This window comes from Populus alba, chromosome 6, assembly GCF_005239225.2.
Source record: "Populus alba chromosome 6, ASM523922v2, whole genome shotgun sequence".
NCBI lineage: Eukaryota > Viridiplantae > Streptophyta > Magnoliopsida > Malpighiales > Salicaceae > Populus > Populus alba.
In genome coordinates, this window is record NC_133289.1 from 8,271,251 (window position 1) to 8,292,893 (window position 21,643).

At 34.6% G+C, this 21,643-nt stretch overlaps 4 protein-coding genes across 18 annotated transcripts; 1 reads left to right on the plus strand and 3 right to left on the minus strand.

Annotated features, from left to right (window-relative positions):
- Positions 1–465: 465 nt before the first annotated feature.
- Positions 466–3,611, plus strand: LOC118048448 (uncharacterized). The gene is made up of 5 exons (XM_035058136.2): positions 466–864; positions 1,303–1,342; positions 1,427–1,587; positions 1,677–2,393; positions 3,065–3,611. Exons 1-5 carry the CDS (start codon positions 655–657, stop codon positions 3,377–3,379), a joined length of 1,443 nt encoding a protein of 480 aa, XP_034914027.1. The 5' UTR covers positions 466–654; the 3' UTR covers positions 3,380–3,611.
- Positions 3,612–3,661: 50 nt separating this feature from the next.
- On the minus strand, positions 3,662–11,779 carry LOC118048446 (RNA polymerase II C-terminal domain phosphatase-like 2). 11 transcript variants are annotated; one of them, XR_012170131.1, is made up of 9 exons: positions 11,333–11,779; positions 10,697–11,170; positions 9,502–9,598; positions 8,875–9,035; positions 8,095–8,168; positions 6,635–6,973; positions 6,030–6,471; positions 5,553–5,932; positions 3,662–4,405 (listed from the first exon to the last, which is right to left on the minus strand). XR_012170131.1 is itself a non-coding variant. In XM_073409918.1 (6 exons), exons 2-6 carry the CDS (start codon positions 11,123–11,125, stop codon positions 6,874–6,876), a joined length of 861 nt encoding a protein of 286 aa, XP_073266019.1. In that variant the 5' UTR covers positions 11,126–11,170; positions 11,333–11,779; the 3' UTR covers positions 6,473–6,873. The 11 variants fall into 11 exon arrangements, 3 of the variants coding, with proteins under 3 accessions (XP_073266019.1, XP_034914024.1, XP_073266020.1); XR_012170132.1 differs by having other exon boundaries at positions 6,030–6,474; XR_012170138.1 differs by lacking the exons at positions 3,662–4,405; positions 5,553–5,932; positions 6,030–6,471 and adding an exon at positions 8,625–8,814 and having other exon boundaries at positions 6,912–6,973; positions 11,333–11,778.
- A 2,358-nt stretch (positions 11,780–14,137) lies between these two features.
- On the minus strand, positions 14,138–15,256 carry LOC118048443 (chlorophyll a-b binding protein CP29.2, chloroplastic). Its single transcript, XM_035058114.2, has 2 exons — positions 14,695–15,256; positions 14,138–14,594 (listed from the first exon to the last, which is right to left on the minus strand). The coding sequence occupies exons 1-2, from the start codon at positions 15,190–15,192 to the stop codon at positions 14,235–14,237; spliced, it is 858 nt and encodes a 285-aa protein (XP_034914005.1). The 5' UTR covers positions 15,193–15,256; the 3' UTR covers positions 14,138–14,234.
- Positions 15,257–15,267: 11 nt separating this feature from the next.
- LOC118048444 (E3 ubiquitin-protein ligase AIRP2) lies at positions 15,268–19,418 on the minus strand. Of its 5 annotated transcripts, none has more exons than XM_035058116.2 (6): positions 19,054–19,414; positions 17,770–17,920; positions 17,547–17,613; positions 17,170–17,401; positions 16,430–16,582; positions 15,268–15,517 (listed from the first exon to the last, which is right to left on the minus strand). In XM_035058116.2, the coding sequence occupies exons 1-6, from the start codon at positions 19,128–19,130 to the stop codon at positions 15,496–15,498; spliced, it is 702 nt and encodes a 233-aa protein (XP_034914007.1). In that variant the 5' UTR covers positions 19,131–19,414; the 3' UTR covers positions 15,268–15,495. The 5 variants fall into 5 exon arrangements, 3 of the variants coding, with proteins under 3 accessions (XP_034914007.1, XP_073266062.1, XP_034914006.1); XM_073409961.1 differs by lacking the exon at positions 15,268–15,517 and adding an exon at positions 18,092–18,285 and having other exon boundaries at positions 16,243–16,582; positions 19,054–19,418; XR_004687472.2 differs by lacking the exon at positions 16,430–16,582 and having other exon boundaries at positions 17,066–17,401; positions 19,054–19,411.
- Between the last annotated feature and the right edge of the window lie 2,225 nt (positions 19,419–21,643).

Below are 21,643 nucleotides of genomic sequence, written 5' to 3' on the forward strand. Positions count from 1 at the left end.
TTTTCTTCAACGGTGTCAAAAATAAATTATTTTTGACTTCCAAGTACTCAAGATCATAACAACATTTAAATCTCGAAATTTCCATCTAAGACCAGAGAAGAACTATCCTTGTTATGTCCCTTTGTTTATTTTGGGTTTGTTTATTTTTGTATTTTAAAAATGTTTTTGAAAAGTATTTTTTTTTTTTTTTTTTATTAATTTTAAATTAATATGTTTTTTGTATTTTTAAATTAAAATATCAAAAATAATTTTTTAAAAATAAAAAATACTATTATTATATATTTTAACATAAAAAGTTAATTTAAAAACAATTACAATTATATTGACAAATAAGCTTAATAAATTAAAAATATTCTTATTATCCGAAATTGATGGTGGGGGTTGAAAGACAGCGGAGCACCGACGGTGACCTTAAAACCAGCTATAGTACTGTACCGATAATTTATTTAACGAGGGCTCTTCCAGGTACTAAGTCTCTCACACAGTCACACGTGTCAGGCCTCCACATTCATTTTATCAACTCTCTCGACTGGAGGCCCTAGCACCCATCTCCCAGGGCACAGTGAATCAACAGACAAAACAAAACAAAACAAATCAATCATCAGTTCTCTGCTCTCTACTGCTTAGCAACTGAACTACAGCTGTTTTCAAGTGATGGAAACCCTAGCCAGTTCTTTTTCAAAGATCACCCTTCACAAAAATGGAGACAGACCCTTTTTCTCATCCAGAAAATTGAGACATGAAATTAGTATTTTTCCATCAAAGAAGCTTGTTCATAATGTTGGCTTCTTGCACTGCCTATGTGTGAAACATAAGCCTATCTGTACAATTCGTGTTTCTTCTTCTCCCTCACCTGAGTCCCAGGCATGCGCTCTTTTCTTTTCCTTCTCTCTTGCTCTATGTATATCATAGCTTTCAAGTTTCAGCTTTCCTTTTTAGGTCTCCAAGACTTTCTGGAGTGGTTCCTTTTCTTGTACCTTATTAATTTTATTTATTCTCACTTGTTGGAGATGTATTCAAAGTACTCATGAAAGCAGACTCAAAGATGTTTTCTTGACAAGTTTTCAAAAGAGAAAACAGAGTCCTTGGAAGAATTATATCAAAGACAGAAATTATGCTTAAAATACTTATCTTTAACCTTTACTTGTGCTGAAAATACTTATCTTTAACCTTTACTTGTGTTTATTTCTCTAAAGCAGTTGTAGTTGATGATGTTATAAGGTGCTTATGGGGTTAGGGCTTATTGTGTATGTACTTAAAATTCAGTATAAAATCTAAACTGGTTTTAATTTCATCTGTTAGGTAGACTTGGAGACCGGAGATGATCAAAACCAAGAAACAAGTAAGTATTCTTTTTCTTGTTTGGCCCTTGAGATCTTTTGGTCAATCCTTAGTCTCAGCTTGGCATGCTTATCTCTGAGTGCAGATGAATCAAAGACAGTTCGTGTCAAATTCCAGCTACAGAAAGAGTGTTCCTTTGGTGAGCAATTTACCATAGTGGGGGGTGATCCTCTGTTGGGATTATGGGATCCTGGAAGTGTAATACCATTGAACTGGTCAGATGAGCATCTTTGGACTGTTGAACTGGTAAGCAGAAACTAATAGACGATGTATAAAATGTTGTTACTTTTAGAAAGATTTGATGAGGTGCTGATGCGTTTTAATGTTTTATGTAGGATTTACCGGTTGGAAAATCCTTCCAGTTCAAGTTCATACTGAAAGGTATTGGTGGGGGAATTTGCTGGCAACCGGGTCCTGATCGAGTTCTCCAAACTAGGGAAACTGATAATACAATCGTAGTTCGGGAAGATTGGGAAGATGCTGCATTGCAGAAGGTAACAGAGGAAGAACCATCTGCTAATGGGACTGAGGAGCCTTCTGTCAACCCAGAAATGCTGATTGTTACTGAGAACTTAACTCATCAAAAGGAAGAATTGGTTTCTGATGCAAGCAATGGAGGAGTTACTATGAATGTGAGTTCTAACCCGGAAAAGAAGCCAACACCAGTGACTTGTGAGAAACGAATTGTTGCTGATAACATTTCTCCTATGCAAGAGAAGTCTCTAGCAATTGTAGTAGATAACATAGGTTACTCAGAGGGGGCATCTGCTGTGAATGAAGTGTTAGTTGAAAAGAGAACTAAGTCAAACAAGAGTACAGTGATCAGAGAGGATGTTGTCAGAAATGATGATGCACCAACAGCCATAAACTCATCAAAGTCTGACGTTGGAGGAAGTGTGGTTACTCATGAAGCAGACCCTGTTCTGGTACCTGACTTGTCTGCAGTATCAGTTCTACCAAGTGAAGCAGCTATTGACAATGAAGGTGAGAGAAGTCGGGCCTTTCATGCCTCTGTTGGAGTTAATGAAGTTGAGAATCACAATTTCCTACAGGTAACTGCCTGATCAATGCGTACTCTATTGTCTTTTTCTTCGTTTCTGCTACCAATTTCGCTTTGAATGAAAAAAAGTTATTGGACATTTCCATTGGCCGATTTCTCTAGTGCTAGGGGATTCACTCCAAAGAAATAATCTGGCATTGGTTTGTATCTTCTTGAAAAGAAAAAACTATCCAGAACCAGATAACTCTGCCAAAAGGAATGGAACAAGAAAGATCCTCTCTTCCCTCTCACTCTGTCAAGTGTATATTTGTATTCCGGACAAGTTAAAAAAAACACAGCTTCATGTTCCATTCTTCTTTAGAACCAGGATCCACAGATGCTGTGCCCCTGGCACTTTAGACCGGTACATTTTTGTTGTAAACATCATATGGGAGAGAACAGCAGAACTCTTTGTTAACTATATATGATCAACAAATGAAATATGCTACCGAGAGCTATTGCTTTGAAATGTGCAAGAAGTTCTAATAGTAACATAATAGCCACCACCATTTCCATAAAATAAGAAATGCTCAAGGAAAGAAAAAAACATCGGGCACTCATACAAGCACGCTAAGGCTTTTGCAAAGTGCATATTACTGGTCTGATAGATCTTGTGATACATTTTATGGCATTTCTGTCCATTATGCTATTCTTGTCAATTAACGGAGTTGTAATAATATTCAGTTAGATGAGAAGCATGAAATCGGTGACAGACCTCTTCGAGAAGAAACAGTTAATGGTTTCATTGGCGGGGAGCAGCACGGTAACGAAGTCAAACATAAGCCACAGGCGGAAGAAGAAAAGCGTGATACTGATGATGACAATCCACATCGAGAAGAAACAGTCAATGGGTTCAATGATGAGGAGCAGCATGGCTATGAACGCGTATACAAGCCACTGGCCCAAGAAGAAAAGAAGCAAGAGCTAGTTAGAAATAGTATTGTTCAGAATGACCTGCACTGGATACAGAAGCTGCTAACCAATTTAGGATTTCTTTAGCTTCAAGAAAATTTATTATGTGCCTGATTCCGTGCTACTACTTGGTTGTCTACAATTTTTAAGTGGCCTGGCAAATAGGAGGCAGCGAGACAATTGCAGGTGTTAGTGTAGAAATTTGTGACTAAGCCATGATGTTGTTGTAAATTTTTCTACTAGATTGCATGAAAGATGCTGTTATTGTCGCCTGGATATTGAAACTAGTATTTATATGTTGAGTGTTTAATGATGTTAACTTCCCAAAGTTGTTTCATAAAATGAAATAATAGTAATAACCAGCTGCTTCTCTCTCTCTCTCTCTGTCTCTCTCGGTTCTCCCTGAAAGAAAAAACCCTAGCAGCCGTGGGTGAAAGAATCATGGGAGCAACCTTTTAACTTCTCTTCCACGAATCTTGATCTAGTTGTATGTATGGTTCTAGATCTGATTTTGTTTTGATATTTTTCTTTGAATAAAGAATTTGCTATTACATTTGACGATTTGAAAGGGATTGGTACTCTCTAACAATCATGGAGTGAGAAGGATCTTTCATCGATGAAGTTTTATACTGTGGTCTGTTCCTATTGCTTGATGATTTCTATTTTAAGAGGTCCTTCTAGTTTGTTTATTTTTTAATTTGCTATTACATCGAGTTTTCTATAGTTTGTAACTTTGTTATTTTGAAAATTATACTTTATATTTTTAATCAGTAAAAAATTTCAAATCAAATAAAATAATTAAATTACCCTCGTAACACATGGTGCACTCTCTCTTTTCTCCAGTCACAAACAACGTTCTCCCTCTCTCTCTCTTCCAATCTCTTCCCCTTCCTTCTCTCTCTTTATCTCTTTCTTGTTTCAATCAAAACCCTAAATAATAACACACGGAAGATTAGAGTCCAGACCATCCATTTTTTTCTCTGTAGATTTTTCTAGCAAAGAAAATCTCACCAGATCCATGAGAAAATTCAACTACAAAGTTTCAAATTTTCCATATAAAGTAAAACCCATAATTTCACCTATTCACTTCCTCACTTCGTCTCAAAACTTCACCTACAAAAATAATTAAAACCCATAATTTGTTACAGAAGCAATAGAAGTAATAACGTGAGCTGGAAGTAAAGAAGTGAAATAACAGGAAAGAAGAATGGCGGGAAAAGATGCAATAGTTGACTGGTATAGAAAAAGCATGGGAATAAAAGTAGTTAAAGATTGTAACAGATTCAGTTAGTTAGTTGGAGTAGTGGTATAAACAAGACAACGATGTAAAGAAGAGTTTAGTTTTTGAATGATTTTCTAGTCAGCATGTTGCTCGTGATTTCGTCAACAAAAATACAAGAAGCTGACTTCACTTTATGGTGAGAAAACAGGGGAGAACGGTAGAAAATCTAGTTTTGAAACAGTGGATCCTACTTTATACATGAATTGTATTTTGTGGGGTGGATTCCTGTTGTAAAACAAGTTGAACATGTTTATTTTTTAAATGTAGGAAAGCCTCGAAATAATATCGCTCGTTTCCGGGGGATGTATCTGACAACTAGGAACATGTGCCTTGGTGTATATGCAATTCTCAGGGGGGGTGTTCCTGCTTTATTCGTAATCCTCAAACAAATTCCAGGAAGGTTATACAAGGTTGCTGATAAAAATGGGGGAAATTTAGTTATTGTGGTGTTCATTCAAGGATCTAAGTTGCATGAATTCGCAGTTTGGTTGATTTTGCATTGCAAATGAAGTGTTTGATGAAATATCGCTATCAAATTTTAACTCTTCTCTAATTTTTGGCAAAGCTGTGATATTGATTTAGAAACAAAGTCGTAACTATATATTTAATGGAAAAGTTGTAATATTAATATTACAATAATTCTTTAATCATCAAATAGCATATGATGACAATATTATAAATAATTTTAAATTTTTTATTGATTTTTTTTAGCATGTCAGTATGGGGATATAAAATATTATGAAATTATAAATTTTATGATATAAAATATAATTTCCAAAAGAACATTATTGTAATTTCCAAAAGAACATTATTCTAACCTTTTATCATTATTGCTGGTTGTTTTATTTAAGTTTATTCCATTAAGAAGTTGTAATTTCCATAATTATAGGATTTTGAAAATAATGATGCATTTTTGTATTGAAAGAAATGATAGTATAAACTATAAAATTGATGTATCATCAGAAGGGGCTATTTTACCTGTAAAGCTTCATTTTCTGTCCAGTCATGGAAATGCTACTGTCATCTAATTATAGTTCCATGAGGCAAGGATCCTGCACCAACACATAATTGATGGTAGATTCTTCTGTAATGATAGATAGCGCATGTTTCTGATCGCAGAGCAATTGACCGACACTTCCCTCCTAGATAAAAAGATGAAAGCAGCAGGAAACCTCGAGAGTGATAAGTCACCGGAGATTCTGGAACTTGTCCCTTGCTCCGGTTGGCAATAATTACCTTTATTAATTCTGTCTTGAAGGGGCAGAGAAGCATAATCATAGTAATATGATATCACCATGCACTTGAAACAATGTTGCTCTGTTACCAAAGACGCATCCTCTGTAGTCTGCATTGAAAATCTTAAAATCGAAACCAATAAAAAATAATAATCTTGCAAACATCAATGGTAAATTGACATTTTTTAAGTAGATCTAGGTATGCCCACGGGTAACTCACAGGCTCAATAGCTCCATATGCAGCAACATTTGTGTTAAACCACCGTTGCTTTCTTAAGGTGCTCCGCTGAAAGCTCTCTGCCCCAAATCATTTTTCATCACCTGACAGCGAAATAATGACGCATAGAAACTTTTTTGCATTTTATCACTGTAATAAATTAGGTTCTAACAGAGCTGGAGTTACTGATTCTCCCAGCAAGGACCATCTGACCTGTTGATCCTGACACCAGGTCCTCGAGTCAATACCAAGTTTTCTCGATATTAACGACCCTTGGCCCTTTCAAATCTCAGGCTTTAACAGCTATTCGACTTTTCAGCCTCCAGATGTGGCTAAGGAATGGAATGTGTTGCAGCGGGCAACCGGCCAGCCACGTTCTCTCTCAAGGATCGGCGTAGACCAATCCATGTGAGCAAAAATGTGCTTGCCTTTTGATAGAATTGAACTGCTAAATAAAAAGCGATCAGTTGGTGGTTAAATGCTTTAAGAATTTGCAAGCACTAAGCTGCCATCTTACAAGCAATCAAAAGTATTTACAATTGATGAGCTATGAATTATTTTATAAGAAATACTAGCCGCAAAAATAAATAAATAAATCCAGTGGCTACCTAAACTAGACAAGAAGAGGTACTGTAACAAATGGACGGGAGAAGCTGCTTTTGCCAGAACGGCACCGTATATCTTTAAACCAAGCTCTGCCCTCATCATCCACCAAAAATTGGAAAGAGGGAGAACAAGGATAAAATGTGCGAATCTTTCCTAAAGAAAAGAAAATCCAGGTGCAGCATTATAGATCCAAACAAGTAAAACCTTTGACCATTCCTCATTTTCCCAATTTTTATGGCTTTTACGAAACATGATTCCCGTTATTGGGTTGCTGAAAGGGTAGACTTTGTAAACCGCGCAGTTCTTCCTTTAACCGTTTACTTGGTATAGATTGAGGCAATCTGGAAAGATTAAGCAACCAAATCAGTCTGGCATGCACAATAATTAGATTTCTACAACTAGCAACTCAAGTAGGAAGCAACCAGGCTTCCAAAAAATGACCAACTCACCATCATGTATCTCCAAACTAGACATGCAAAAATTCTCCATGACAAGAATGCAAATGCCTAGACCAGATTTCGTCATAAGATACACATCAAGAAAAAAAAAAGTACACAACAACACAAATTGCCAGGAATAATTCATGCTCTACAAAGATTTGATGATAGATTATGAAAGAATCACAAACAAAGGTACAAAAATGTCATGACAATGCATCAAATCAATCAGAAAAGAAACACCTCGCCCTACAATTTCCTTCCAACCTGCACCCCAGAGAGTAGCATAGATTCATAATTCCAAATGAATCTAATTTCCATGGGGGATGACATTCAAAAAGCACATGCCATACACGAATGGTACAAGACAGCATGCAGAAGATCCACAATAAGGTATAGAAAAATGAAAGACAGGGCAAAAAGGTGCAGTAAGGAGTATATATGAATGTGCAAGTGTGAAAATCCCAGGACATGACCCCAAAAAAAATCCTTCAGACACGACGTTCAGAAAGGCAAGAAAAATCCATCTGTGAGGCACTTAACACAAGCTTCGCAACTCCCAAACCACCTCAATAAGCCAAACCTAGGACTAAATTCACCATTATAGAGCCCTTTGAATTCCATGTGTTCAAATAAATCCACTGCATGACTCAAAAAAGAAATGAAATCCAATTTACTGAAAACACAGTCAAACTATTGGTTCGAACACAATCACTAGTCACACCAATCCCACTCCTCAAAAACTCATTGGAAAAATGTTTCTGCCCTACTCCCTTTGATCAATTGGGTCTCACTCAAATCTTTGTAATAACAAATGGCTTGCTTGATTTCTCTGCATCGGTTCGTGTTACTGAAATCTTGGATGATCTTATTATGAACTAAGAATGTCAATTGCTCAGTCGTAATTGTTTTCGGTCACTCCAAAGCTTCTGTGGCAGAATCTGTACCCCCATCTAGCGAACTGCCATTATGAGATCAAATTTACAATCGATTCGCTGTAAAAGGAAGAATTTTTTTTACATTACCCAGGGGAGTTGACACGCTTCTGCTGTTGATTATTTACCATATTGGATGTACTTCCAAGTTCAGCATCAGCAACCTGCAAATCATTTGTCAAGAATATAACAGATGCATATTAGGCATACAGACAATGTAAAGTAATAGAAAGGGATTGCTTATGGCATTCTATTAATCTAGAAAGTGAAAAGGCATTAACAAACTTAAAATAGTAATTACACGTTCAAAAATATTTAGTCCTTCGAGTTCACACTCAGTCAAGTGCCAAATCACCCAGAACAAAAACAAAAAGATTTTCCAACACATAACAAGACAGAGAGGCTTTTGAAACCAACAAAGACTGGTGATACAATGGGCCACATGAGAAGTCAGAAGAAAACTAAAATAAATAATTGCTGGCTTCAAAATTATGGAAGATAAAGAAGTAAATAGACACTCCCAATGAACATGACAATAAAATGGTAAATCAACTCTAAAGGGATAGCTGATTCAACTACATGGGAGTACTTGGATAATGGGCCTGACCACCAAGTCTTACCTCTTAAACAGGAATAAGAGGAGCTTGGTTAAAGCCACAGTAGCAGACATGAAGCTAGCTCACTCCCCCTTCACTGTTTTTGCTCCCACATCTTGGTGCAATGCAAACTCCAAAAGGGTGTAGTTTCAGTTCAGATAACCACTTGCAATCTGGAAATTTCTTGCCAGCATACCCTTTATCCGAGCATCGCCTATGTTTTTAAACAAATGAATCAAACCAACTACTGAAAACATCATAAAAAAATCCTCACCTTGGGAGGACATTCTCTAGCTAACCCGTCTTCTTGTACCACGTCACTTGATCCAGGATTTGTAATGTCCCATACAAATCCATTCTTGTATCCAATAGAAAGCTTATCAAAATCTCGATCAAAAGCACCAGGATGGGGTGAAACATGTGCTACATATTTTTCTGAAAACAATAATATATTCAGTACTTTCTTATAAAACATGTGGGTCAGTATTCAAGGCCACAATCAACTAGGGAATATATGCTGATATAAGAATCATAAGTCTTGCATCTATCTAATTTATGTTAAGCCCGGCTAAAATGTCCATTAGCAACCAATATGCATATGCATAACTATTGCATAACATCAACCCTATGACTATATCAAGAACTTTCTTATTTCATCCTAGATACACCAAATGAAACAAGGAGACACTCCCTAGAGAACCAAGACATAGACAGCAACAAAGAGAAAAATCAATCAATGTCTATGTGCTTACCAATCAATGAACAATTCACACTTGCAAATATTTAACTCCACGTTCATTGAGAGAAGAAACAATAGAAAAAGGGTATCACAATTACAAAAAATAAAAAGTATCAAGCAAGGAGAATTGTGATAGAAAAATGAGCTGGGGAATGGATTTACCTGCCAAGCTGCTAAGGGCATTCTCAGCTGCTTGCTGCTGTGCATCCTTCCTTGTTTTACCCATTCCAACACCTATCTTTTCACCAGTGAACAAAACCTAAATCATTTAAGTCAGCGAAATGAGTTTCTTGGTGTCAAAAAGCAGCATGATAATCGCTTAGTCTTTTTACAAATGATCAGAAAAAAATATAACAAAAAGGAGATTATTTCATGGCATTGCTCATTCCAAGTTCCAGTAAAATTGAACTTTTGCCACTGATCTGCTAACATCCACCCAATTTCCATGAAGGTTTTATGCAAGTTTTCTTCCTCATCTATTTTCTATTCGAAGGGGCATTTAAAAAAGAATGGCCACATTTCTAAGGCATAATCTCTTTCAGCCATCGTACAAACATGAACTTCAAACCGTTTGCGTCCTTTTGCAGTTAAATAACTTCTCAAATCTTCCCATGCAGACCTTAATCTCACAGGCACACTTGTATCACGAATCTACATAAACAAATTACCAGTAATCACTTGCCTCTCATATCAGAAAACTCAGAATGGCTAACAACAAACCAAGGAGAAGTCACTTTCCTACTTTATTGCAAGAAAAGTGACAAAAAAATGTCAGCTAAAAAGTAAAATCAAGCCATGCCTTGAGAAGTATGAAACCTTCCAAGCTAAAAACTTTTGGGAAGGCACAGAAGTAAGGTCAACCGATCTAGAAGAATGGCTGTACAAATTTGGCCAAAATCAAAAGTTATTCTATGAAAATTGAGAACTCTCTAAAAGAAAGTATAATTTAACAGATGGGTGAAAATATAATAAAAAAAATGTAAATACCAAAGCAAAATACAGAAATACATCTATTTTTATATAGACACATCACATCAGGTACAAGTTTTATACTGCCTGATGACATCATGACGATGAAAGCAAGTAACATGAAAACAATTACACTTGATTTGATCTTCTCCTAGCTTGAGGAAGAACTATGATAAGTAATAGTAGGCATGTAAAAGCTTTAATAGTTCCAAATAATGTAATCAAGCTACACACCTCATCCTCATTTCCACTCAATTAACATCAAATACTCACTATTCGAACACTTTTTAAAAAAATATGTCATAAAAATAACAAGTAGACAATTCCACGGAACAAGTGAATAATAGTAAAAAACCTCAATAAACAAATAACATCAAGCAAATTATACCTCTGAATTGATGCGAGTGAGAACAATGTTTTTCTCTGGCAATCTAATCACAGGTCTAACAACTCTCTCATGGCCATCCGATAATCGCAGAACCTCCTCCAATTGAACCTTATACGTCTTTCCATTATCCATAACAACATCACTCTCTATGTACTGCTTCAAAAGCAACCGATCATCGATATACCTCCTCATCTCTACATACATTCCCAATACCCTCATCGGATCCATGATTGATTGTGCGATCCAAACCCTAAGAGCCTCAATTCTATCCTCAAACGACTTCATCGTATTCGCAACGATAAGCGTCTCATCAAGATCGAACACAATAGAAAGACAACGCATATTGAGCATCCGTAGACACGAATTGTACAATGCTACAGGTGCCGCAAAGCACCAAAAACACGGAAACTTCTTTTGCTTACTTGGCATTGCCACTAAATGAATCTCCTCGTCTCCAATTAAAACCACAGCAGTCTATAATAACAAAAAAAAAATGTCAAGATCATCTCATTCTCACTTCTTCAATTCTTAAATAGAACTACAAAATTAAGCATGCTTAATTACACAAAAATTTCAGCTAATTGAATCAATTAAGCTCTAAATCAGGGGAAAATAAAAAGAAAAAATAATGCAGACCTTGACTTCATGGAAGCAAGAGGCATGAAGATTGATCAAATGTGACTGTTCCGTAGGAGAAGACGATTCGAGCTTGCAACGGACGGAAAATGGAGAGATTGTTTGGAGAACTGAAAGAGGAGGACAGCGCTCACTTTGTTGAGAGATGTGGTGGATTCGAGTCCCGTTGTTTGGGAACTGGAATTTCTGTTCCGTCGCCGGAAATTACCAGCAGTAATTTCGAATAATTAGCAGAAGTAAATGATGATAAAGTGACAGGAACAGCAATGCCTGCGGACTTGCTATGTTTTCTCTCTATGACTCACTTCTGCTGGTCTCTCCTGTCAGGCCTTTAGAGGCGCACAGACGCTCTCTCAACTTGATGCTTCTCTGTCTATAAGTGGTTTCAAAAAGAAAGGCAACAGGGCGGGGAGGTGTATTTATAGGAGAATGCGGCAGTTTAATTCATTGTGTTTTGTAAATAATTTTATGTGTGTGTGAGTGTGTGTGGATAACTTTGCCCTCCGCCTGTAGGCCAGCTAAAGTGGAGGTTTGAAAGGGATTGGATACGTGGATTGTGATGAGGTGGCGATATAGGAAGGACAGCTTAGGACCGCTTGATCTTTTCAATTTTTAATTCAAACTAATTTCTGTTTGCCTCTCCTTAGATTAATGGTGTGTTATAATAATTTCATAATTAATTAAGTTTTTTTTTATTAGATTCGACTAAAATTCAAGAAAAATTTATTTTTTTAATTTCCATATATTAGTTTGACTTCAAATTCAAATTTTGATGAAATAAATGTAATTAGTAATTTTTCTATATATAACATGTTAAAAAATAAATAGATACCGGTTTTAAAGTTTCAAGCCTCATGCATTTTGTTGATTTTTTATTTCCTTATATTTTTTTATTTTTTTTATATATCTTGTAACAAGACCCTATTTAGATAAATAATTATATTTTAATAATTATTCTATTAGTTTATGTCTTTAAAATATTATTTTAGCCTTTTGTTATAATATTTCATTTTTATGGTTATATATGAAACTTATAAGCACACGTTTTATAAAATATTTGTGCATAAATATTCAATGAAAATATAATATATTTTCCTTATTGTCAATTTTTATAGTGCTCCCTTTAATTAATTAATTTTTTTATAGAAACATTATTTATCATTTTTTACTTTATAATTGCTTTATAGATCATGATAAGCATGGTTTTAATTAAATAAAGTGTTCCCTCAAAAATTAAAAAGAACTAAATAAATAACAAAAATGAAGTTTCGGCAAAAAAAATATATTTTTTATCTTACTTAATTTAAATCATTTGAGTTTTGATAGGTATTTATTTTAATTATTTTTAAGATTTTTTTTTCAAATAATTATACTATTAATAAAAAATAACTTCCAAGATAAATAAGAGAAAACAATTAAAATGCAAAGAACAAAAAAAAGTTAAAATATTTGTATGTACATTTATCTTTTATTTCTTACAAGAAAGATTAGCTTCTCACTTTAGTTTTTAATTGATATTAATAATTTGTAATGATTTATTAGTTCATATATTTTTTTAATTTATTTTATTAAGCATAAACATTGTCTTTCCATTTCTCAACTAAAAACTTTCATTATACCAAAACACTTATTTATAATGTTAGTGTTTTTTTTGTGTTCACAATATTACATGAATTTTTCTAAGGTTAAGAGTACGGGCTGGCCTTCCAAAGTCTAAAGCGCATGGCCTTTTACTTTTTTTTTTTTTTATTTAATTGTTGTATTGTAGTTTTCTTTTTAATTAAGATTATTACAATAAAATTTTTAAAAAAGTCCAATTATACCTTACTTTTCAACTAAAATTTAAGCTTTTTATGGTAATATTGACAATATAAATCTAATATGCAGTTTTTTTTTTTTAAAAAAAAAAATGCTGATGAATATTCAATGAGAATATTTTTTATTTTTATGTTTATTTTTTTATATAATTTTCTCCAAATTAATTATTTTTTATTTTTTATGTCTCTGGATTAGAGTTATCAAGGCATGATTTTTTTTCATTGAAATTTTCTTTCTATATGATACTAAGTTTTTTATTCAAAAAACTTCTATTAATTAAAAAAAAAAAACATGCTATTGCTAGGAATAAAATGAAAAAAGGAGTTTTTTCTAAAGAAATATTGATTTTTTTCCTCATTGATTTAAATCAATTGAATTCGTTGCAATTTTATTTTAATTGTGTTAGGTTTTCATTCAAAAAATTAGTTTACTGACAAAAATATACTTGTTTTTTTTTAAAAAATAAAATAATACATTGATAAAAGAAAGGAATTATGACTAAAAAAAAATACTTTTTTCTGTAATTTAAATCGTTGAAATTCTTAAAAATATTTATTTCGAGCGGACATTCTATTAATTTACCTATATTAATACATAAATCATTTAACCCATGTAAAAAACATAGAAGAGGCATATTTTCAAATTTAGGTTAACCAAGTTCCTCTCCTTTCTCTCTTTCATTAATCCTCGTTTCATTTCTGAAACAAAAACAAGTTTATGCTCTGCACGCGGTCCTTTTGCTTCCTAGGGCGACCTCCATTTCTGACTTAACTACTTGAATGATCTTATCACACATGCATTAACAATATCTAGAAGTAATAGAGGGCATGCAACAAGAATTAATGTGCTTGAATTGTCGATCGAAGGTTATAATTTTTACATGATGACAAGGAAGCTATAGGGCGTGTGTTTTTTGCGTTTTTCTTTTTAATTATTTTTTTCTTGTATTTTTATATCATGCTAGTATTCTAATGTAAAAAATAAATATAAAAATATAAAAAAATATTTTAATACTCCATAGTGAAACACTACTGTACTAATAAAACCGAGTGGAACATTCCCAGGGCAAATTAAGGCACAATTTTTAAGAGGACAAGTTGTCAATAATGGTTGTGTGGAGAGGATCGCTCAAGTGAGTAGCCCAGTTGTTGAGGGGACCTTTTCCAGTAACCCAAGCTTGAACTGCGAAGCCAAGGAAGGCTACCATGGCAAGGCGAGCGTGCTTGATCTCTGCCAATTGAAGGGTGGCCTTCTTTTCTGGGTCGGAAGCTAGGCCTAGAGGATCAAAGAACTGGCCTCCTGGGTAGAGCCTTTTCTCTGGGTCAAGCTCTGCGTTCCTTTGGAATTCAATGTATCCAATAACGACAACCTCAATCCAGATCAATGCTGTAATGGAGAATGGTAGTGGCTGACCAAGGTATGATGAGCCTTCAACTAACTCCACCTGAAACAATAAACACAAAAATCATATATAAGTCAACTTTTCATAATCGAATTCCTTAAAAAACATCCAAGAAAAATTCCTGACATATATATATATATACCTTTCCAGCATCTTGCCAGGTAACTCCAGTGAGCCACTCAACAGAGAGTGCACCTAGAGTAGCCAACATAGCCCACCTTCCATGAATGAGCTCACACTCCCTGAACCTCTGCAACCCAAAAACCTCACTGTAAGGCTGAAATGGAGTTGACTTCACATCAGCAAACTCAGTACGTGTCCCAATAATATCTCCAGCCAGATTCTTAGCCAAGTTTTGGTCCAAAGAGTCAAGCTCGAACTGCAAGTACTCAGCTGGTTTGCCCAACCCAAATGGGTCAAATCCGTAATCACCAACCAAGCTGCCATCTAGGTACTCAGGTGCCTTGGCTCCTGGATACCAAAGTGGGCGGTCTGGAGTACTAGGCTTAATAGACTTCTTGGGTGATTTCTTGCCGCCAAATCCGAACCTGGCTTGGATCCTACCCGAGTTTGAATAGATATCGGGCAGACGTGTTCCCATGAAGGAAGATGTAGCGGCAGCAGCTGTGGTGGCAGCCATGGCTGGAGTCTAACGTTAACCGCGTATGTTTTTTTGGAGAGTTGCGGAATGGGGAGTGCCAGTGGTGATTTTGGTAGTGCTGTTGTGTTCTTACTGGTTTTTAATGAAGGTTTGATGCTTTATCCTCTCTGGTGATTTAGGGGCCGTTGGATCAAGTTGCGTATCCATCTGATGGTTCTGAAAGTAGAGACCTTATCTTGCCTTATCTGAATGTGGGGTCTGGTGACTTGTGCTTTGCTTGTAACATTTGGCGCCATCTTTTTGTGGTTGATGTTGGCCGGAGAAAATCTAGTTGATCATCTTTCAGGATTTCTGTCGGGAACCACTGCACAGACACCATTTTATAAAAATTAGTTTTTTTTTTTTTTTTATGTTAATGTATTGATATTTAAAAATTAGTTTTTTAAAAATAATAATAAAATATTATTTTAATATATTTCTTAATAATAAATACATTAAAAAACAATCATTATTCCATTTCCATTCATCACCTTAAAAAAAAAAAAATTGCAACTAGTTTGACAGGGATTTCTTTTTGATACTCCATAGTTTTATGTAGCAGCAGTAAGAAATCTCTAAACACAACTTTACTTGTTTCCTTACACTTTCTGCATGATTTTTTCCCGTGTTGATGCTTGATGACAAAAGGATGTGACCTGGTAAACTTTTAAAACTTTTTATAAACGTGCGCATAATCCAAATTATAAAATCTTGCATGTTAACCTATATCAGTACAATGACAATATTCTTTCATTACACTGATTAATTATTATTTTTTAATTTAATCCTTTTTCAATTTTTTTATTTATTATATTTGGCCAGTAAAGAAACAGGGGCACCGATCCTAGTAGAGACAAGAACGAGAGATAAATAAAAAGTTGCTTCAATGAACAGTAATACATTTTCAAGGTAATTTTGAAAAGACTAATCTTTGCATAAGCACGGATGATCAAAACTCCGGATCACCCTTCAAGGATGATCGCGCAATGATCAATGGGCAAAGACAGTCCCACGTACCTGTCGTCAGCACGAATTTTCTACACATTTAAATGAATAAATTTGTAAATCATAGCGTGCTAAAAATGAAAAGGTATTTACAGCGTTAAAATGTGCTCCTGGAAGGAGAGAAGCAAGAATCATATACAACCAACCAGAATTTTATACAAACTCCAGACCCTAAAACCGGTAACAGGGCTCGTAAGGAACAAGCACTGGATCAGGAACAATGAGAGGCAACCTGTCAATGTACATGAACAGTCTCTTCAAATTCTGTCTAGTGATTGAAGACAAGTCGATAATCTCATTTCTGCTGGTGTAGATCCAAAGATCACCTGAGTTGACTCTCTTGAGACTGTCTCGGCAGAAAGGACATGATTGAGAGCGAGCACGCCTAAAGCAACCACAGCAAGAAGAGAGATTTGAAGTCAAACTTGTAATGTGAGCATGGACCAAAAGCACACTACGATTCATTGGTGTTTACATGAACTAGCAGAGAATTTAGACATAATTATCTGATCCTGGCCGTATTTGACAAGATGATTTTGGCAGACAAGGACGACCCCAAAAGAAGACAGCACCAAATAATTTGCCAGGGGACGATCTTTTTTTAGCAATATGATCAAGCAACATGAGTTCTATATGTTGAGAGAAATAATGAAAAACTACCAAGAAAAACAACAGCTAAAGAAATTGCTGCATTCAATATCGATCCATATAATGGTGGTTTCTATGGAATAATGAAATGAGTCAAGCAGCAACAGAATCGCCAACCTCTTGAACTTCAGAGCGATAACTTAGTCTACCAAGTATTTATCAATTTTCATCCCCTGTGCAAATAGACTGGATAATGTAAAAGCATCAATAGAAAAGGTACCTAGCTGCATGATTTTAGAAGTTACATTCCCTGATTGAGTCCTCCTATGTGATTATTTGTGTGTCCATGTGCACATGCTTGCTGGTGTGTGGAAGTTAACTTACCAATCCCGATAGCACTTCAAACACATTACATGATTGCATTTGGGCAATACAACCCTGCTATTAATCTCCATGCAAATGCCACATTCTTCTTCTCTCTCTAAATCAATTTCAGAGACCTTTCCTTTGTCCATTTCATCTTTCTTTTTGTACTTTGCACAGATTTCTTTTTGCTTTCTGTCTTCTACATCAGTGATTCCTCTTTGAAGTTGCAGTAAAGAAGGAAATATCACCCCTGTCAACACAAAAAGAAAAGGTGATGAATGGATTGGACTGCTGGTATCTCTGTTCAAAGAAAATAAATTATAAACCAAATGCAGCATGCTTTAAAATTTTGATTCATACACTTGAAGTTATTGACTTCTTTAAACCTCACTCACCATAGAACTCTCTTATGCTAGCCTTTCTTTCATGAATAGACATGGTTGTTTTTCCATCCTCATAAGCCTGCGACTCAACATGATAATAATACATCAAGGATTAGGCAACGTTTGTTTTTTACTATAATAAAATTTGCAAGCAGAAGGGAGTTCAGCAATCATAAATTGACTTTTGGCCACTAAAAACAATTTCACATAAACTAGAAAAGAATAAGTAAACCACCTTGTATATAAGAATTCTAAGCAATCCCAAGGCACCAGCTAGGTGAAAACCAGTCCATTGGACAAGAAAAAGAAAAAGGTGAGCGGCAGGGCTGTAGGATAATCTCATTTGAAGGCAGGCACCATCATATTCCCTGGGATAATCAGAAGCTCTGCATCACGAAAAACACATAAATAAACCATATTTTTGGGCATCATAATAAAGAGCCCCATAAACACACACACACACACACTCTAACTTCGTTTCTGAGGAACAAATTGTCCAACGCAGAAAATTTCATAACCACAAAGATGTTAATAACCATGTATTGAGCTTATTAAACCTTCTATCTTGGCCAGGGAAAGAACAGGGAGCCATTGAGAAGCCTATCTGAAACAGAAACTGATATGCATACTAAATATGATAACAAATGCAGAGTATAATAAAAATCCGAAACCAGTTTCAAACAAGAAAGCAATTCATCTAGCAGGGCATCATTCGCCCATCTACAACCGCATCATGTGAAGTCTCGCGTGGCTACAAAAAAGACAAAACGGGCAAATTCACCGTCTATTCACTGTCCCAGTAATCCTTTAAATTTGCAATTTGCTCTCAATCAACAATGGCTATCAAGTGTTCTAATTTCTAAAAAAATCAAATGTAGTCTCCTGGATGGTTCTTCCGTGGATAAATTACAAAAACACTTGAACGAATCATGCCAACATAGAGCAAAGAAAATGTCTGTGACACAAAGTAGCATCATTATAGCAACCTTCAATGAGAGAAATCCCAGAAAAAACAATTTTTTTTTAGTTAATCATTATTTTTTCCAGTTCACAGCTTAATTGACATAAATACCTGAAACAGGAAGAACTAAATTACCAGAAATACAAAAGGGTCGAAAGTAAAAATACCAACTTCCACAGCTAGTTCTACCCTTTTTTCCTTTACAAACTTTGATTTTCTGAGATGGAGGAAATTTATTTAAACTGGGGTAAAATAAAAAAAATTATGCTTTCCCGCTCAATAAATACCTTATCCACATTGATAAGAATATCAATCCACTTAGCCCACTAAACAAAAAGAAAATAACCAGACAGACAAACAGACAAGAACAAACATGTCATTAAAAAAAATAATAAAAAAAACTTGAAAAAGAAATAAAATTAGAAACCAAAACAATTTTCTCAGAAATCCCAAAATATCTCACCAAATTCAGTTAATACACAAAAAACACAGAAAATACAAATAACAAACAAACAAAAAAAAACTGGAAAAATACAGAGAAAGGAGAGAAGAGATTACAGAGTGTTGGCAAACTGAATATCAGCTTCAAGCGCTTTAAGAGAATCCTTAAACGATTTCCTCATTTCCCTTTTCATTTCTCTTCCAAAAATCCACCACTCCTTCAAAAACCATCCATTAAAAATTTTTCCTTCCTTCTTTCTTTCACATAAAAACCTTTAAATCATCTCCAAAAGAAAACCCAAAACAATAAAAATAAGAACAATTATGAGACTGAGGCAGGTAGAGAGGGCGAGAGAGAGAGAGAGAGAGAATAAAGGAGCAGAAAGAAGAGTGAGGGTTACTGCGTTGGGCTTTTCGCTTGGTGCACACGTAATGGTCACTCTCATCAGTTTTACTCATTAAAAACCAAAGAAGCTTGAAGGAAGAAGATTGTACTTAGCATAATTACGTTATTACCCATAATTTTGCCTCGAAATTTATACTTTACCCGCTCCCCGATATTTCTGCTTTCTCACTGGTCAGTCACGTTTGTGACGTCAGGTTACTTGGGTAAAGCTCATTTTAACCCCTTAATATTATTCTATTCACAGTCGGGTGTCAAGTCTTTCGATGTTATCAAACTTACCCTAAAGTAATGCACATTAAAATATGTCACTTCTTAATCCATTCATTTAATGATAAGTAAACATTGTTTTCAATTTTCATGCTAAGTGTTTCTAGTTAAATATATATATAAACCCAACCTATTATAATGAATAGTGTTAGCGCTGAATTATTGTAAATTTCTTTTTTATACAAGCTAGTGAATTGGATAAAAGAAATTAATATGATTTGATACTAAAATAATCTTTTTAGGATATATTTTATCTTATTTTTGCGCCATGTATGGAAGTGACATTATCTTATGTCCATTATATTTAGGATAAAATTGATAAGAGCAAGAGTTTTGAGACAACTAAATAATAATAAGATATAAATAAGGGGCTAGATTGAAGTTTCCCTTGTTTGGGTGTGCGTGTGGGTCAACAGCTATGAGGTTATGGGTGGCGGTTTGGATGATGTTTACGGAGTGTTATTTTTGTCGTCATAGACACGAGTACGATGTTCGCGGCATCTGCCGACGCGTGGCAGGCATGCATGCTTGATCTACCTGTTAAACAATGGCCCCACGTTTCTTATGATTAATTTTTTTAGATCCTTGGAGTGCCACGTTTTCTGATTGGTAAATGAGATGGACCCCACCAAAGACCTAGATTGTTGCCCAGAAGCTCTACTGATCAAACCATGAAAATCTTGCATTGGATAACAAAAATAATTAACTAAGCTTAAAAGAAAGATATCTGATGAAGACCTTTACTACATTTATGAGGTTGAGAGTTCAGAGCGATATATGCGTTGATTTACTCGTTAGACTTGTAATAATTATATCTGTTGTAAGATAATAATATAAATCTCATTTTAAAGTTTTAATTATTATATTGAATTGATTTTTTAATAAGATATTATAGTGTTATTGATTAATATATTATGAGTTTAAATCTTAATATTTTTATTCTATTTAATAAAAAGTAAAATATAAAATAATATAAGTTTGTACAAGTTCTAATTTTAAATAAACTTTTATTTAATGTGGTGTATTAATAAATAATATAAATTATATATTTAGATCTAATCTAATAATATAGGTTTATACAAATTTTTTGCTCAAAGCTTTTATTTAAAGTAATATATTATAAAATAATATAAATAATATTTTGATACGTTGAGTAATTTAGAATAGTTTTTTCGTAATCTTAAATTTTGATTACTAATGCAGTAAAGTTTTCAAAGATGTAATCAACTTATTTTACCTTTTAAATCTTGATTAAGAAAACAAAGAAGTGCAAGTAATTGGTTTGCCAGTAGTGCTAACCCATACTAATCATGTTTAGAGCGTGACAAAGGGAGTCTTGTGGATAAGCTTAAGGGCCACTTGGAAGATTAAATTACATTATTATTATTATTATTATTTGACTTTCTATTGTTTCCCTCCCCCACTTGTCGTCTAAACCAGGGGTTTGTACCATAGTATAAGCCACCATCCCACTTATTAACGTCATTACACAAGTGGAAACCAAATTTGATAAGTAATCATCATGTATCCAGCAGCAATTTTAACTCTCGAAAGGGCCCATTAAAGAGAAAAATAATGTAGAATTGATCAAAGGTATAGCGGTGGTCAAATCATACCACCACACATTCAATTAGTAGTAATCCTATTGAGATCCAAACATATGAAAAAAGACCTGCAGTTTCTATAAAAAAAAAAAGAAAAGAAAAAAGAAAAGAAACGTAGATGGACACATTCAGAGAACGACTCTTTCATGACATAACAGAACCCTCCAATGCAAGGAGAGGTCCATGTCAATAAGCTTTCACTAGACGATGCCTTGCTTATCGTCGGCAGGCTTTTGTTGCCTAATTTCACAATCCACAGATTAATTTCTAAGGAAATATCGTAGAAGCAAAAACAAACCAAAATAAAATCATTGACAGCAGTTGAAGACTGAGAAGCAACCATTTTGCTTGCTTATATCGCCGACATGTCTTCAACAATAGATAAAGAAAGAACGACGAAGTCATTTAAAATGGAGGATTGGAGACATTG